The sequence below is a fragment of the Oncorhynchus tshawytscha genome, linkage group LG10 (assembly GCF_018296145.1).
Source record: "Oncorhynchus tshawytscha isolate Ot180627B linkage group LG10, Otsh_v2.0, whole genome shotgun sequence".
NCBI lineage: Eukaryota > Metazoa > Chordata > Actinopteri > Salmoniformes > Salmonidae > Oncorhynchus > Oncorhynchus tshawytscha.
Genome location: NC_056438.1, coordinates 46,140,504 through 46,157,983, shown reverse-complemented (window position 1 = coordinate 46,157,983; position 17,480 = coordinate 46,140,504). Strand labels below are relative to the sequence as shown.

At 41.6% G+C, this 17,480-nt stretch overlaps 1 protein-coding gene across 2 annotated transcripts in view; it reads left to right on the top strand.

The window, feature by feature from the left end:
* LOC112260296 (small conductance calcium-activated potassium channel protein 2-like) overlaps positions 1 to 17,480 on the top strand; it is a 62,712-nt gene that overhangs the window by 32,553 nt on the left and 12,679 nt on the right. For both annotated transcript variants that reach the window (XM_024435294.2, XM_024435293.2), the window contains exons 3-6: positions 4,797 to 4,892; positions 5,507 to 5,925; positions 16,139 to 16,280; positions 16,539 to 16,649. In XM_024435294.2, coding sequence (XP_024291062.1) covers positions 4,797 to 4,892; positions 5,507 to 5,925; positions 16,139 to 16,280; positions 16,539 to 16,649 — 768 coding nt within the window. The remainder of the gene's footprint in view (positions 1 to 4,796; positions 4,893 to 5,506; positions 5,926 to 16,138; positions 16,281 to 16,538; positions 16,650 to 17,480) is intronic.

The window sequence follows — 17,480 nt, the reverse complement described above, 5'->3', positions numbered from 1 at the left end:
TGGTGCAGGTCTACAATTTTGTTTCTGGGGTCCTTTGACAGCTCTTTGGTCTTGGCCATAGTGGAGTTTGGAGTGTGACTGTTTGAGGTTGTGGACAGGTGTCTTTTATACTGATAACAAGTTCAAACAGGTGCCTTTAATACAGGTAACGAGTGGAGGACAGAGGAGCCTCTTAAAGAAGAAGTTACAGGTCTGTGAGATCCTGAAATCTTGCTTGTTTGTAGGTGACCAAATACTTATTTTCCACCATAATTTGCAAATAAATTCATTAAAAATCCTAATGTGATTTTCTGGATTTTTTTTTCTAATCTTGTCTGTCATAGTTGAAGTGTACCTATGATGAAAATTACATGCCTCTCTCATCTTTTTAAGTGGGAGAACTTGCATAACTGGTGGCTGACTAAATACTTTTTTGCCCCACTGTATATGTGCATGCAAAGAGCAAACAACAAGCTGCACAAGAACTCACTACTGTAATGGTCCAGGTTACAGAGTGGCTCAGTTACTCGTGTTTGCATCTCCATGTGAAAAAAAACTGTTTGCATGTTCTTCACAAAGAGGGCAACAGATGCTACTGAGCCAGATGTCTATGTGTCAGGGGAGAAGCTCCAGGTGGTATCTGATTTTATGTACCTTGGCATCATACTTGATTCCAACCTCTCTTTTAAAAAGCACGTGAAAAAGGTCATTCAAATAACCAAATTCAACCTAGGTAATTACCGATTTATACGAAATTGTTTGACTACAGAGGTAGCAAAACTGTACTTCAAATCTATGATACTCCCCCACTTAACATACTGCTTGACTAGTTGGGCCCGAGCTTGCTGTACAACATTAAGACCTAGTCAGTCTGTCTACAAACAGGCTCTCAATGTGCTTGATACAAAGCCCAATAGCCATCATCACTGTTACATCCTCAGAAAACTCCTGAGTTGGGAAAATCTTGTGCAATACAACGACGCATGTCTTGCATTCAAGATCCTAAATGGCCTGGCTCCCCTCCACTCAGTATTTTTGTTAAACAGAAAACCCAAACATATGGCAGCAGATCCACAAGGTCTACCATGAGAGGTGACTGTATAGTTCCCTTAAGGAAAAGCACCTTCAGTAAATCCGTTTTCTCTGTGAGAGCTTCCCATGTCTGGAATACACCGCCATCAAACACACATAACTGCACCACATATCACACTTTCACAAAATGCTTGAAGACATGGCTAAAGGTCAATCATATTTGTGAACATGGTCCCTAGCTGTGTGTTGCCACTTTCCATGTTGTCTGTTGTCTGTAGCTTGTGAGGTGTGAAAACACTTTGTTGCTTTTATGCTTTTATGAATTTTGTCTTGCTGCTTTTTGTTCTATGTTGCTATATGTCTGTATGCTACGTCTTGCTTGTCCTATGTGGCTCTGTCTGTATGCTATGTCTTGCTTGTCATATGTTGCTATTGTCTATATTGTAATTGTTTTTAATAACCTGCCCAGGGACTGCGGTTGAAAATTAGCCGGGTGGCTAAAACCGTCACTTTTACTGAAACGTTGATTAATGTGCAATGTCCCTGTAAAAATAAAATAAACTCAATAATCTCAAACAGTCGCATCGGCCTGGTCGTGACTCCCAGACCTAACATTCGCTCTATCAACCAATCAATTTGGATTTGGGCAGTGCTTTCTGTCCAGACATTTTTTCAGAGTGCACTTGGGGAAAGGTTCAGCCCCAATGTTTACAAGGCTGCACTGTTGGCTAGCGTCACCACATAGTCAATGCTACGAGCCAGCATTGATTGCCCTAAGTAATAGCTGGAACGGCTACTCTAATTTTTTTTTTTTACAACTGCATGAGGTAAAGATACAGCAGCAATGTGTTGGTCAAGTCCAGCCAATTCCATAAATTGATTTGAATTGAATTGATGAATCCAATATTGCCTATAGGTGTTTATAAGGTTTCTACCCTGCAAACTAAAATAAGTCGTTAGGACGTCGCCAGAACTTCACGAAATGGTCGCCTGGAATTTTTGTCTAGTTCCCGGTTAGTCCCGGGGACGTCACCTGATGGTTGCAAAGAAAGACCCTTTACTCAGTATTTTGTTGAAGCACCCTTGGCAGCGATTAAAGCATAGAGTTTTCTTGGGTATGACGCTACAAGCTTGGCACACCTGTATTTGGAGAGATTCTCCCATTCCTCTCTGCAGATGCTCTCAAAAAATAAAGTTACACACAGGGAACGGGCACCCTAGCTTCATTAGAAATCACCCCTTGTTACTGTTGCCAATCCCATCAAGGACCTGATTGGTGAACCTCTGATCCATTCACAGCTCTTTGTCTTATTTATACAGTAATTATTATTCAACGTGTCCTCATCTGGAATTTAAACTCACAATCGCTTGGTTCTCAGCTGCTTTCTTTGGTCCTATGGCTACCACGCTGTAACAGCATGAAGCGGAGCCCGTGCACATGCGCAGATATTTTGTGGGACCGTGTGTGACTGTGTGAGAGCAACATCTTGCATCTCGCTCATCTCAATATCTGCGGCGCTGCTCGTAGCAACGTCATTTCGCTGAGTCTACCTTTAAGAGAAAGTATTATGTTTATCATAGTGATAAAAGTGCCCACCTAATTATTATTATACTTGTAAAATGAAAGTACTAAAAAGGTCCTGACATTGTCCTCAGTGACGTCCTGATAAATGAAATGGAACTACAGTACACAAAGGACCACCAGAGAACGTTCCCTTGGGACAATCATGTGACGTCCTCACGACCATCACAAAACGTCCCCTTGTGATCATTGAATGTCCCATGAATAACGTCCTCTCAGAGCCAAATATGAACCTTTTCGTAACGTTCCCTGATGGACATCAAAATACCTCATTATTACGTTATACTGCGACCAAACCCAGACCTGTACTGAACGTCCTCTTATGGTCCCTAGGTAAACGACATGTTTTAATGTTCCTAGAACATTCTCAGAAGAAAAACCTTTAAAGGGACCTAATGGGAATGTCACCTAATTTCCTTAGGACGTCCCCTGTTTGCCGGGTGTTAACCAATTGTTTTAGAACATTTAGATTCATTTTTGGAGTTGACCTAAGTTGAAATTGAACTGACCCCATCCCTGAGCGACAGGGCACTCATCCCACATAAGATGGGCAACAATACGAATGAGCCATTTTCTATCTTGCATGTCACATCACATGGGGCATGAAGGTTTTCCGAGCCCTTCAGGAGGGGAATGTGTTAAAGGGAGTGAGCTTTGGGACTGAAAAATCCTTGAACTTCTGGCAGGTGGATTAATTGGTTTACTCAATGTTATTTCACTGGGGACTTCTCAAAACAATTTCAGACATTAGGGTGTCTTGGGAGGTATCAGAGACCTGAGGGGCAAAGCAATTTAGTTGATTGCTAAAAATACATTCGCTAATTTTCTCTCCGCCTACTATGTCTGTTGGCTGCATGGTCAGTGTAATGGCTCACATTCTAATGCATGCTTCCTTGACCCCACCCCAAGAGAGCATATCAATATCCATTTACAACGACTTGGACGTCTGAGGGCCTTGACAACCTAGTAATGGGCAGCTTTTACAATCGCTAGTGACATTTATGAATGATTCCCGTTGTTGTTTTTGTCGCCGTTGTCAGGATCGTGATTACAACCCCACGTCATTACCATAACACGTTTTACTCCCCACCACTATTACAGCTGATTTATCAAATTGCTTTTTACCCACAGAGGGAACTCGAGTAGTGCAGGCCCTCATTCCAAAGATCTATGATTCCTTTATATGCGTTGCAGCTCTAGCATCCCAACGACCAATTCATCACTCGCACCACTCATCTAGGGTCACGTCTTGCTAATGCCAGGATATGTACAACAGAACGGCGCCGTTTCTGCATCTACTATTAGATTGAAAATACCTCTCTCCCCTCTTAGTGGCAGCGTTTATGAATTAGTAGTTAGCATTCTGTAGACAGCCAATGTTTCACCTCTGCTTTCTGCCACTGCCATGTTTGAGACCACACTTTGTGGTGCTCTCTCGTTAGGTTTTAAGCTAATAAAAGGTGGTTTTCACCAGTTTGTTGTTGCCCGCGCTGTCAGTGTTTCTCTGCTACTACAGTCACTCCAAAGAAGTTAAAAGTTGGAAGGATTTATTTGCTCCATCCAACTAGAAATCTGAAATCAACATGCTTTGCCCACCATTTCTTATATTTAACTAGGCAAGTCAGTTAAGAACAAATTCTGATTTACAATGACAGCTTAGGGACAGTGGGTTAACTACCTTGTTCAGGGGCAGAACGACAGATTTTTACCTTGTCAGCTTGGGGATCTGTCTATCAACCTTGTGGTTACTGGCCCAACACTAACCACTAGGCTACCTGCTCTAACCACTAGTCTACCTGCTCTAACCAGTAGGCTACCTGCTCTAACCAGTAGGCTACCTGCTCTAACCAGTAGGCTACCTGCTCTAACCAGTAGGCTACCTGCTCTAACCACTAGGCTACCTGCTCTAACCACAAGGCTACCTGCTCTAACCACTAGGCTACCTGCTCTAACCACTAGGCTACCTGCCACCCCATTAAGACTGCTTGAGACTGATTGACACAGGTGAAGATTTATTAGGCAGTTTATATGAATGCTTTTAGGTATGACCCAGGTATGACCACTCTTCTGAAAGTCAACATAGGTTCTACACGAATCATCAATAAAGAACTAAATATATTGTTCATATATTTTCTGTATTTATGTTGGTCGTCAATATTACTGTCTCTAAAAAAATATTTTATGTCTTTGTCTCTCACTGCAGGAATCTTCGTACTCATTTGCACTGAAATGCCTTATCAGCCTTTCCACTGTTATATTGCTTGGTCTTATAATAATGTACCATGCCCGGGAAATCCAGGTGAGTCGAAACAATGTTGCAGGAAATACCATTTCATTATGCCGTCATTTATGTGGTGGTGTGGTGATTGCCTGAATTGCTTGACATTTCATGGATGCAGTAATGCATGCAGTGTAATTGAGTTTGATTATCTTATTGCATTGATTATGATGCCTATTATTAATAAATCGTAATATTTGAAGTTTTTTCATAGATTTTTTTTTAGGATTCAACCATTACACAGGTCAGCTTAATTGGGCACATTAGATATGTTTACTGTCCTTCTTCAGTTGATTGATATGATGATACTTACTAAGAAATTGTGAGACAACAATGCAATGTACTCTCAACAAGGTGCCCTCTGACACTTATTTTAAGACCATATTTTAAATAAGGAGGGGCGTCTATTAAATATTTTATCACGTTTGTACGGTCTAAAAACCTGGTATAAAGCTAAGCACGGTGGAGCAATGTGTACCCACACTGCAGTAAGAAACTACCTGCTTATATAATTACCTGGTAAATGCATGGGTTTAGCACCGTATGTGTTTAGTGTGACCAACGAAGACGGTCAAATAAAGTATATCAAGACTGTAAAATAAAGCATAACCGAGCTATTTTGTGCTCCTCTGCAGCTGTTCATGGTGGACAATGGGGCGGACGACTGGAGGATAGCCATGACGTACGAGCGCATCTTCTTCATCGTGCTGGAGCTGCTGGTGTGCGCCATCCACCCCATCCCGGGCCATTACCGCTTCACGTGGACGGCGCGGATCGCCTTCACCTACACGCCGTCGACAGCCAACGCCGACGTGGACATCATCCTCTCCATTCCCATGTTCCTGCGCCTCTACCTGATCGGCCGTGTCATGCTGCTGCACAGCAAGCTCTTCACGGACGCCTCGTCGCGCAGCATCGGCGCCCTCAACAAGATCAACTTCAATACGCGCTTCGTCATGAAGACCCTCATGACCATCTGCCCCGGCACCGTGCTGCTTGTCTTCAGCATCTCCTCCTGGATCATTGCCGCCTGGACGGTGCGCGTCTGCGAGAGGTAAACAACAGCTAGGGAGTTCCCTAGAGAGGGAAAACCACTGCCGCACGCCACAGAAACGCACGCCCCACCGCTGTGCACTGTGTGTGTCGGCACTCCCCTGTCTCTCTTTCTCCTTCAGTCTCATTTTCTGTTATCGGTGTCCTGTTGTGTTGCCCCCCCCACACACACACATACACACACTACTGACTGAGTGAGAGAGTAAAAACATGAGTTTCATTAGCTCAGCGATCACTACACGAGTCCCTACTCCTTGTTTTTATGCTATTTTAGCAGCTTTTCCATAATTCATGAGTGTCTAATTGTTTGTTTGCTGAATGGTTTGTTTTGGTAATGCTGAGCAGCCCCAAGGATCCCCGTTCCCTCCAAAACTGCACATCAGGCTTTATCTCAAGGGGGCGGTGGGGATTCTCACAGATTCTCAGAGAAAAGGGAGGAGGCAGGGAAGAGCGTACTTTTTTCATTTTTTTTCAGACCCCGCGCTTTATGCCGCGAAAATTCGAAGTTTATAATTCATTTGATGTTAAGTTGTTTCGTTTGTAGGGGCTGAGGGAGGTGGGATGGGTTGACGTCAGCTCCCGTAAGGCTCGTTATGAAAAAAGGGCTGCAAGTCAAAAAGTCAAACAGACAAATCAGTCAACAGGAATGCTCACTGTCAGTCTGTCATGTTGTCAGTCAGTCTTTCGGTCAGTTGCTCTCCTACGTCTTGCCTGCTTTTTTATTTTATTTTCTCCCTTCTCCCTCACACTTCCTCCCGTACTTCCTCCCTCTGTTAACACCACTAACAAATTCACCCTGCACCCTCGAGCCATAGGGTCCAGCAGAGAAAAGAGTGTTTGACCTTTGGGTCCACCTCCACATGAAAAAGGAAAGCAGTAGGGTGAGGCGCAACTCACATCCTAGTTCACCAAGTAGTTTTGTTGGCACACATTCAAAAGAACACTCTATTCATCATAGTCTACAGGAATGAATAGCGTTTTGCTGAAGTTACTTGCATGACACCATTTTAAAGTGGTACTGTCACAAGGATGGATATACTGGTATTTAAGTCTTAATTTAACAATGAGAGATACATGTGTTGCCAAATACAGTGGAAATCATGAATCGAAAGTATGGATGGCATTGTTGATGGTGTTTTATCTGTCTAGTAATTTCCCAACACTACAAAGGAAAACCATAGAACCACAGAGAAATGTAACCAAGCTCTTTAGTAAATATTTAACGGTATCTATGGTACTACGGATATGTATGGTACTTGAGCCCAACATGCGGCTGGGGTCAACACAATAGAGTGGCTAATAGGGTCAGGAGAAATGATATCCCCATCACCACTCCGTGCCAAACTAGTCCGCAGCAGTGCATGTTATATGAGACAGTCCAATTATGGGTTCAATTTGAAAGTAACATGTTTACGTGTGTTTGGGTGTGTATGTGTTTGTCTTGTGTGTGTGTGTGTGTGTGCGTGTGTCTATAATGTTATGTTGTACTTTCTATTTCCCCATTATGCTGCTCCATAGGGATACCATGTGAGTTCTCGCTCTCTAGTGGAAAACGCATCATTTTGCACCGAGCTGGCGCCACTGCTGCCCTGAGTGGGGGAGGGAGGGGGGGGGATGGCGTGGAGGAGCCACCCCAAAAAAACTGCTATCCTTTCCAAACAGAGTATGGCAAAGGAGGACTAGGTATTTCCCTATTAGCTGGCATGAATGTGGCACCTATATATATATATATAAAAAATAAAAAAATGTGATCAGAAAAAAAAAACATCCTGGCTTTTAGTGGCTAGGAGCATAGGGGAAACCTATGATTTGAACAGCACTTTGACCAAACGTCTCTTTCTAAACTGTTTTATGGTAGCAAAAAGGAGGAGGAGGCGGAGGCAGAGGAAATTTGTGATAAAAATGGAGCAGCTCCTTCAAGTCACCTTCACGAGCAAGCCTGAGAGCAATTCTCGTTTTTAAAAAATGTGTTCCTCTTCCTTATGCAATTGTTATAGATCCATAATGTGCCCACTCTTTCCAGCATCTACTTCAAAGATTTTGCTGAGGAACAAAAGCTTTTTAGTCCTTTGGGTTCACACACATTACCATTTCATTATGAGTCTCCCCTCACAGAATTGATTGAGTGATGTCATAATGGTTAGGTATTCAACAGGCTTTTGTCACTTTTTACCAGCTGATTCAGTTTGCTCCAGACGTGGCAAAGGAAATTCATCTGAGATAAATATTCACACAAGACATCCGTGCTTATTTGAAGTGAAAATAAATGTCTAGTCATTTGTCGGGTCAAAATCGTTCGTGTGGATTTGAGCTTGATTTGGACACATTTGTTAACCAAAGTTCTAACATTTAACCATATTATAATAACCCCATTAACCCGTAAACATTGTACGAAAGCTCTACAGCTAGGATGGGAAATAGTGAGAGTGTTGCCATGCATTCTAGCACAGTTTCAAAAATGGAGTCATGAGGAGATTGTTTTCTTCGAGGCAAAGGCAGTGTCTCCAGTTAGAGGTTTCAAAACATGGATTGAGTGATCACCCGTGGTAAACAATGAAACAGCATGGGAGTCTTCATGTTTACTGCTCTCGATCACATCATTCCAACAAAAAGAGGCGTTTTGTTTTCCAAAGTGCTGGGTGTGAGTTAGGAAATGAATCTGCTGGTGCGCTGTTACATTGGCCACGCTCCTGAGCCAAAGGGCAGAACGATGTGAGATTGGACAAGCACAGAGTCTATCTGCAATACACCTAGACGGGGGGGAAGGGTTGACACATGGTGGGTGGAGGGAAGGGGTGGGTGGCGGAGTTGGCAGGAACCGTGACGGTACAGTAGATGGAACCATTGCTGGTCACTGCAGCTCCAGAGCTCCCTACTTTATCTAAGCTCCTCAGTCTTTTGGCTTTCCTATCAAACTCCCTCCCTTTTACGTCATGATCCTTTATGGATATCCTCCTAGTGTAACCATCTAACGTGGCATGCTTGCATGCTTTTCCTCATCCTCCCCACTTATTTCTCTTTCCTTATCCATAACCAGCAGGCCTAATCCAGTCAGAACTCAGATACACTTGCATGCCTTGCCTGTCTCCCTTCCGGTCCTATCTCTTCTCTCCAACTCTCTCTCCCTCACTCTCTCTCGCTCTGAAAACGAAACACTCTTCTTCGAGGCTACATGAGACCGTTGTTTTTCTTCTCTGTCTCCCTTTGGACCTCTGGCCATGTAACAAGCTTTGGAAAGTCAGGAGACTTTCCCTTGCCACAGATGAACAGGGTTGAGTTACTAGCCGGTGACTGACTGATATCCAGTGTGTGTTGTTGTCACTCGGTCAAAAGATACAGTTCACAGCAAGGGTGGAATCCTAACTTGAGATACATGTGTGCTTGAACTTGAACGACAACTCAAGTTTCGTGTAAATCACACATTTGTGTTTGGGTAAAAAGTTCACATTCTGTGTACTTTTCTCAAGTTTGGATTTCAGCTGTTAATGAAGTCCTGGCCATATCCTGACTTGAGAGATATGTGTGTGAAACTTTGAAATTCCACAAAGATTTCATGAAGGATATGTGGGTCTGTTCAAGTTTGCTCGTATGCAGCTCAGGCTCAGAAATGGCCCTCTTGGATTCATTTGCCTAGCCTTTCATAAACTCTCAACATGTTCTCATTATGTGGTGATGTAACATTTAACTCCACGCACACAAACTGAACACACTGTATGTTGTGAGAAAGATGGTCCAGGTAGACTTCTAGACCTTCAAGAGAAGTTATTCTGAGTTGTATTTTGTGTGGAGTATACCCCCACTCTCTGTATTTATCATGCCATTGATATTCCATGCAGTATTATTACTGACAATGGACAAGCTTGACCGAACAACATTCCGAAACATGGAGGATGTTTATGTTTGTCAAAGATAGCTTTTGTAGTCACTACAGTACTTTTCCATGAGGCTATACAAAAGCTTTCCTCCTCAGGCCAAAATTGCTGCTTAAAGGAGATATGTTCTGTGTTGTCTTGTGCTATCTGATACTTTTGCTTGGTTTTCTTATTTTTTTTTGGTTGCGTTTGCTGTGGTATGGCTTGTTTCGCTTGCGGCGTAATGAGACTTAGTTTCAAATAGATTTAATTACAATTTCGTTCAGTAAATGGTAATGAAAATATATAATTTCTAGAATGCTTGAAATGATTGCTAGAATCCTTGTGGAGTGCTTGCTTTGCATTTTGGCTTGATGTGCAAACACAATTAGGATTAAACTCGACTGCAAACCTATCTGTATATGTTTACTGCCGCTGACATCCTCCCCTCTTACATTTCAACATATTTGTCCCAAAATAATCTATGCCACTGCTCAAAATCAAGGAGACCCGTTAAAAATCCTTAAATGTGCTACGATTTTTTTTGTTGCTTGATACAGTATGATGAATTACTGTAGAAAAGGGCTGCTGTTTTTACACGGACAAGCTAAGGCATATGACAAGTCACATTTGAATGTTCTATCCCCTGCAGAGGCTAATATTAGGAGCAAATTAGCCTGTCCAAAATGTTGCCTGCTCTGGGCCGAGGTGGGACCAAGTCATTATTATTTGAGTCACAAGCATGTCTCAAGTGTCAAGGGCCAAGTCTCAAGTTGAGTCACAAGTGGAACGGGCGACTCCCAAGTCAAGTCCAAGTTGTGCATTCTAAGAGCAAGTCAAGTCAGGTCATACGTTTTTTTCAAGTCAAGTGAAGAAAATTCTATACAGGCAATGACTTGTTCAACTACACATATATTACTTTGTCTTCAACACACTTTGATTATGCAATAATTCATTTGAACAACAATTTCTAAATGCAAGCTACAATAGTAAATTATTAATTTCAAGCAATTTTGAAATACCAAAAGACCGGTAGGCCTATGCTAGTAATTGTTGCGTGATGCCCCATTGCTGGTGAGCTTGCAAAGTAAACCGTTCATTTTCTTGGTCACCAAACAATTTCTGGAGATGCATATTTCTTCTCTCCCTGCAATTTGAAGTTTGCGCTGCACCCGATCATATAGCTGTACAGCAAATCAGCAATCTGTTCACTAGCTCAGTGGTTTTCAAGCTTTTTGACCTTCGATCCCAAAAAAGGAGTGGTTCAAAGCTTGCAGCCTACGCACGCGCACACAGGGTAAACTCCAGCGCAAAATCGCTATGCAAATGTAGCCATAAACGGTGATGCGTTTTTCAAAAAGCAAGATACAGAAATAAACTGTGTTTTACATCTGCATTTTGAGCTGAAAGTCTTTAATGTTAGCAGTTAATATCAACTGGGGATATCATGTCACATTGTCACTCCTATGAAGTCCAGAGCAAGTAGGATCATATGGCCTACCTGCAATGATGTTTATAAACCATGGATCGCTGATGCTATGTATTGGCCACCAAGAGGCTTTGAAGCCACAGGTCGGCCATATTGGCACTCCCCAGTAAAAGCATTCCTCCATAGAAATGAATTAAATGTTTCAAAGACAAAATTACAAATCCCCCCAAAATTGTAGTGGGGACAGTAACATTAGTAATTTTAAAAAGTATACTTTTTTATATTACATTTATATTTTTAGCTCACATAATCTAATTTAAAAGTATTTATTAAAGTGTCTGTAATATAACACGTGGCAAAAAATACTGCTTGCTGCTCCATATACAGTATTGTGTCCACAATTGCCGGTTAAACCCGTTTTTCTCAATTTCAGGTTTAATCAGACTTGCATGCAGCATGCCATACAAGCAACAAATAATGCTTTATTTGGCATTATCATTGTCTACTGTGCAATGTTGTCTTTATACTGTATGTAACAGTTACAATTCTTTCCAACCAATCTTTTTTGGTAAATGTATATACTGTATGTTACATTTTATTACTGCATAGAATTGACAACAGGATTTTGGGAAGTTTTGAATACTCATGACTGAGAGAGGCCTTTTGATTTCATCCCTTGTTCGTGAAATCCCTCCAATAGCTTAGAGGACGCATTGTCAGTTATTGCTACTGTATATCCCCGGGACAAACCATCTGTCTCTTGCATGAGCTCATCCAAACATGGTGAGAGAGGGAGATAAAGAAAGCTGGGGGAGATGACCAGGGTTAAAAGGCTAGATGACACAAAGAGGAAAAAGCAGCCCACGGCCATATCACTGCATCCATTTTTAACCCTTTCCCATCAGGGATGAGTTGTGTACATCCAACCTGATCTATACCTAAATCTGTCTCCCTCCATTTAGTATGATATGTTACATATGGTATGTATTCATTTATGGATGTCCATCATCCATTTCATGAGATGTTATGAAACACAATTCGTATGATATGTTACGAATTGCAATTAGTACAATATGTTACGAATTTGCAATATGTATGATATGTTACAAATTCCTATTTGTTGTGGCTAACGTTAGTTAGGTGGCTAAATGGCTAATGCTAACGTTAGCTAGGTGGATAACGTTAGCTGGGCTAGGGGTAGGGTGAGGGTTAGCTAACATGATAAGTATTTGCAAAGTAGCTCAAAAGTAGTAAGTAGTGGCAAAGTTGCTAATTAGCTAAAATGCTAAAGTGGTCTCTGAAGAGATTTGAACACATAACCTTTGGGTTGCTAGACATTCACGTTTTATGCCCCCATACACCCTCCTTTTGTTTTTGCCTTAAAGGCATACTTCAGGATTTTGGCAATAAAGCCCTTTATCTACTTCTATTTTTATGTCTCTGCATCCAGTATGAAGGAAGTTAGAGGTAGTTTCCAAGCCAATGCTAACTAGTATTAGCACAATGACTGGAGGTCTATGGTATCTACTATCTTGCTAGCAGGTACCAATAGACTTCCATTCATTGTGCTAACGCTGGTTAGTAATTGCTCTAACACTAGTTAGCAACTTCCATCAAACTGTGCACAGAGGCATAAAAATGGTAAAGGACTTCATTGCCAAAATTCTGAGGTATGTAACCATACCAAATGTAACTTACTGTATATTGTACTAATTTGAGTGTACCGGATTTACATTTATTATGTTACATCTAGTCTATGAGACCAGGCTGGTACTTCAACACCACCCAGGACAGTGATGTTGTTTATGACAATTACGTTCTTCAATGGTCTCTTTTGTGTTGATGCGGTAGATATATGGTGATGTCACAGGTTAGGTTGTTTTCAACAGTGTGAATCAAGTGATTTTCCCATATTCACATGTTCTAAAGCCCTTTTTGGAAGGTGTATTTATATCTAGTTTTCTCAACCGTGTGTACTTGCAAATAGAGTTGCTGACGAAGTAAGGAAAGGCAGAATTTTTTGATGGAGTGATCATACAAACAATGAAAGGTCTATAACAAAAGGATGTTTTGAAAGCCTACTTCTATGGGATATTTTGCAAGGGTGGGAGACATTTTATTTCAGACAATTCCAATTGTCTCGCACTAGGTCGAAAGTGGTGCCAGCTCTTCTCCATGCTATGCCAACACTACACAGTATATTGAGAGCTTCAAAATGCCATCAATTGGTTCTGCTTCCGTAGCTTCTAGTGCCCACATCATTGTAGTCCCCCCCAAAAAAAAATGTAATTCCACATCTAACGTAGTCCAGCCTTGAATGTAGAGATTCACAATAAGACGTATTCTTAAAGCAAACATATCCCGATACAGAGAAACATACACTGTGCAATGTTATACCATTACGGAAATTGAGAACCCTCTAGCAACCTCTCGCATTGTGTAATGCTCTAACCACTTTCACCAGCCTGGAATCATTTGGACACTACGGCATTTAAAATACTCCTCCTACAAAGGCGTCACTGGTGCCGTCAAGAGCATCCATGCAATTTGAGACAGTTCCTGTGTGCAAACGACACATCGACCCAACCCCTGATGAACCGAGCTGATTGAGTGGAACTCATCATGATTCACGAAACAATTAACACGACGTAGAAGCAAGTCACTTATAAAGGGACATATTTCACCTCTGCTTTGCTACTTAACTTCACATTAATCAGAGGGTAAAATAGGAATCCATGTATTATGCTGACGGATGACTTCCATCAGGTTCTGTCACATAATTTGTGACCTGGAATGACTCATGTCTCTGCCCGTTTTAAATCGTAAATTGTCTAAAATGAGCAAATTAGTCACTATTGCGGCCCCCTTCCTTGCTCCAAAGCCTTGTCAGACGGCATGCTACTGAAGGCGAAGAGTCCAGGTGAAATAGACAGGGACATCAAAAACATTGAGCTTCTCAATGCGTTTTTACAGCTGCTTGCAGATAAAACACTGTCTAAGTAAATATTCAACCCCCATCCAACTTGACAATATTGCGATATTTGTCAAGGATGGTTTTCATTTCTAAATAGATCTCAGGCTTTGTTGTCGCTCTCTTTGCTCTCAATATACTGGCTTTTCAGCATGCCGGATGCGGACATCTTTTTAATGCCTGCATGGTATTGTATCGACTTGCTTTTTTTGCATGCCATTCGGTGGCTTGAACCCACACTATTCACTATTCAAAAAAGGATCATGTTGTTTTTCCTGACATTGAGCATGAAACCAGAGTTGAGTTAAGCAGATAAGAGTTTAGCAGCTGCTGAAGGCATGACTAGTTGGTTAATGAAAGTGAACTGTCTAGGAGGAGATTTTTTTAAGAAGCCTTTCTTTTGAGGAAACTTTGAGTTCCAACGTAGTTCATCTGCCCCAGCTGTTCCAAACTCTATTTCTGCCTTGAATAGGTGGAATTGTTCCGGCCATTTGAATTCCACATGCTGGGTCACAACTGCATAATCGAGGCATTAGCATATTCCTAATTGGTATAACAAGGGTCCCTTTCGGATAAAATCTCTGTGAGCAGAAAACATCATCCTCTATATCAGGGGCGGACTCAGACCAGAAGTCATCTCTGGCATTTCAAAACATTGGCCCTTTTTTTCCCCTTAAGGCCCCCACTATGGCCCATTTATTTCCTTGAGGCTCCCATCATTCGCCAGATAATTCTTATTTTGCACAAAAAAACTTGCAGGTCCACTACATAAAAAATGGACCAGCCCATTTGGCATTTGCTCTATATCCTTAATAGTCACCCTGTGTACTTTTGAGAGTTGTTAGTAATCCAATTGTGCAATGAGCCTCAGTATTTTAACTCCTCCTAGACAGCTCCTTAGCCAATCAGGGAAATGTTATGTAAAGAAAGGGAGGGTTGGGCTGGACATGCATATTTTGGGACTTTTCTCCACAATGCAAGGGAATGGGAATGTCTTTATCAATGTTCAATCAATGATATATCTGCTGTGTTTTTGGGAACATTTGGCTATCGCATGGTTGTCTGCCATTTTGAACAAACCAAAAAATGAAGTGAAGTGACAAAGTTTGAAGGGATGATGTTCATAACCAAACCTTTGTTGGGGTAGTTAAAACTCTTCACATTAGAGATCCAAAGTATTTTTTCCCCTATCATGTTGGAAGAAACGAGAATTGACTCTCCAAAATTATGTCGATGGACAATTTTATTTTGGTGCATTGATTTTGTATTTGTTGGAGATGAGTGCTGATCAAAATGGTTATAGTAATTTAGAATGCCACTGGTTAGTTTGTATTAAATCCCTGTAAAACTTCAAGTTAATTGCCTGCGGTTCTCATAACGCTTAAATGCATAGCTGCATAATTTACTGTATGTTACTTCCTCATTCCAATCATCTTGTAATTTCAGGTGTACGTCTGGATTTATGTCCATTTTTAAATGCTTCTCAATTGAAATCATCTATCTTCTCATGTTGATTGATAGACACTGATACATATAGTATATGTTCAGTGTTTTGCTGTGGAGAATTCTCCAACCACCATCAGCATTTGATCTGATTCTTTAAAAGGATTATAGAAATCAATTATGTTTTCCCTTCCATTTCATTTTAATTTGGCTACTCATTGAATGATTGAATGTTGAACTTAATTTACCACAGCGCATTGACAAAAAAACGATGGTAGTTTGGAATGCAATGGCACAACGTCATAACGTTTGACCATTTTGTTTCCAACATGGATTGGGTGCCTTTTAGATATTTAGTACAGGCATGACGAAAGGTGAAACACTTTGCACATATTGTATAGCTTCTTTAACAGCAACCACCTCTGTTAGTTCATGGCCTCTCCAGCATGCTCAGGTTCCCTTTACAGTATTGGGTGTCACTGATGGGTATCTTCCTCTGTTTCTCTCTTCCTTACTTTAGGTATCATGACACACAGGAAGTGACCAGTAACTTCCTGGGAGCCATGTGGCTCATCTCTATTACCTTCCTCTCCATTGGCTACGGAGACATGGTACCTAACACGTACTGTGGGAAAGGCGTATGTCTGCTTACAGGGATCATGGTATGTTATCGGTCATTGGAAATGAGGTTGTGTGTTTGTTTCATGCACTATTTCATGACTAATAGGCATATTATTCCACATAACAGCCACGTTTGAAATCTGAAAACTTGTGTTTCTTCAACTTGCTTTATTCTAGAGCAGCTCAACATTTCCTCCAAATGGTCACCACCCATACAGTACTAACACAATGACCCAACTCAGTAGTCACCTTTCAGAGGTTAATTGATTAATGGCCCTGACTATGTTTCTGACCAATAGGGAGCGGGCTGCACTGCACTGGTGGTCGCCGTGGTAGCCAGGAAGTTGGAGTTGACCAAGGCTGAGAAGCATGTCCACAACTTCATGATGGACACACAACTCTGCAAACGAGTGAGTCACTCACGCTCACACACTAAAGTAAATGTCACATCACTTACTGTATGGTAGGTTGTCTAAAAATAATACAAGAACTGTCGTTTATGGTTCATGATGTAACACGGTATTACTAACTGTTAAAAAGTACAAACAAATTCTTGTCCCTGGTGGTCCTTTGTAGCTCAGTTGGTAGACCATGGCGCATGTAATGAACAGTGGTGAAAAAAGTACCCAATTGTCATACTTTAGTAAAAGTACAGATAAATTACTTTAATAGAAAATGACTCAAGTAAAACTCACCAGGTAAAATACTACTTAAAAAGTTCACAAGTATTTGGTTTTAAATATACTTAAGTATCACAAGTAAGTTTTCCCGATTGGTGCAGTGGACTCAGGCACTGCATCGCAATGTTGCGGTGTCACTACAGCCTGGGGTTCAATCCCAGGCTGTGTCATAACCGTCTGTGACCGGGAGTCCCATAGGTCAGTGCATAATTGGCCCAGCATCGTCCGGGTTAGGGGAGGGTTTGGCCGGGGGTGCTTTACTTGGCTCATTGCGCTCTAGCAACTCCTTGTGGTGGGCCGGGCACCTGCAGACTGACTCGGTTGTCAGTTGAACAGTGTTTACTCCAACACATTGGTGCAGCTGGCTTCCGAGTTAAGCGAGCGGGTGTTAAGTGGCTTGGCGGGTCATGTTTTGGAGGACGCATGACTTGACCTTCGCCTTTTCTGAGCCCGTTGGGGAATTGCAGTGATGAGACATGATCGTAGTCATGAAATATGTAAATCAAAACATTTCTATAACGTATCACAAGTAAATTGAATTGCTAAAATATGCTTAAGTAT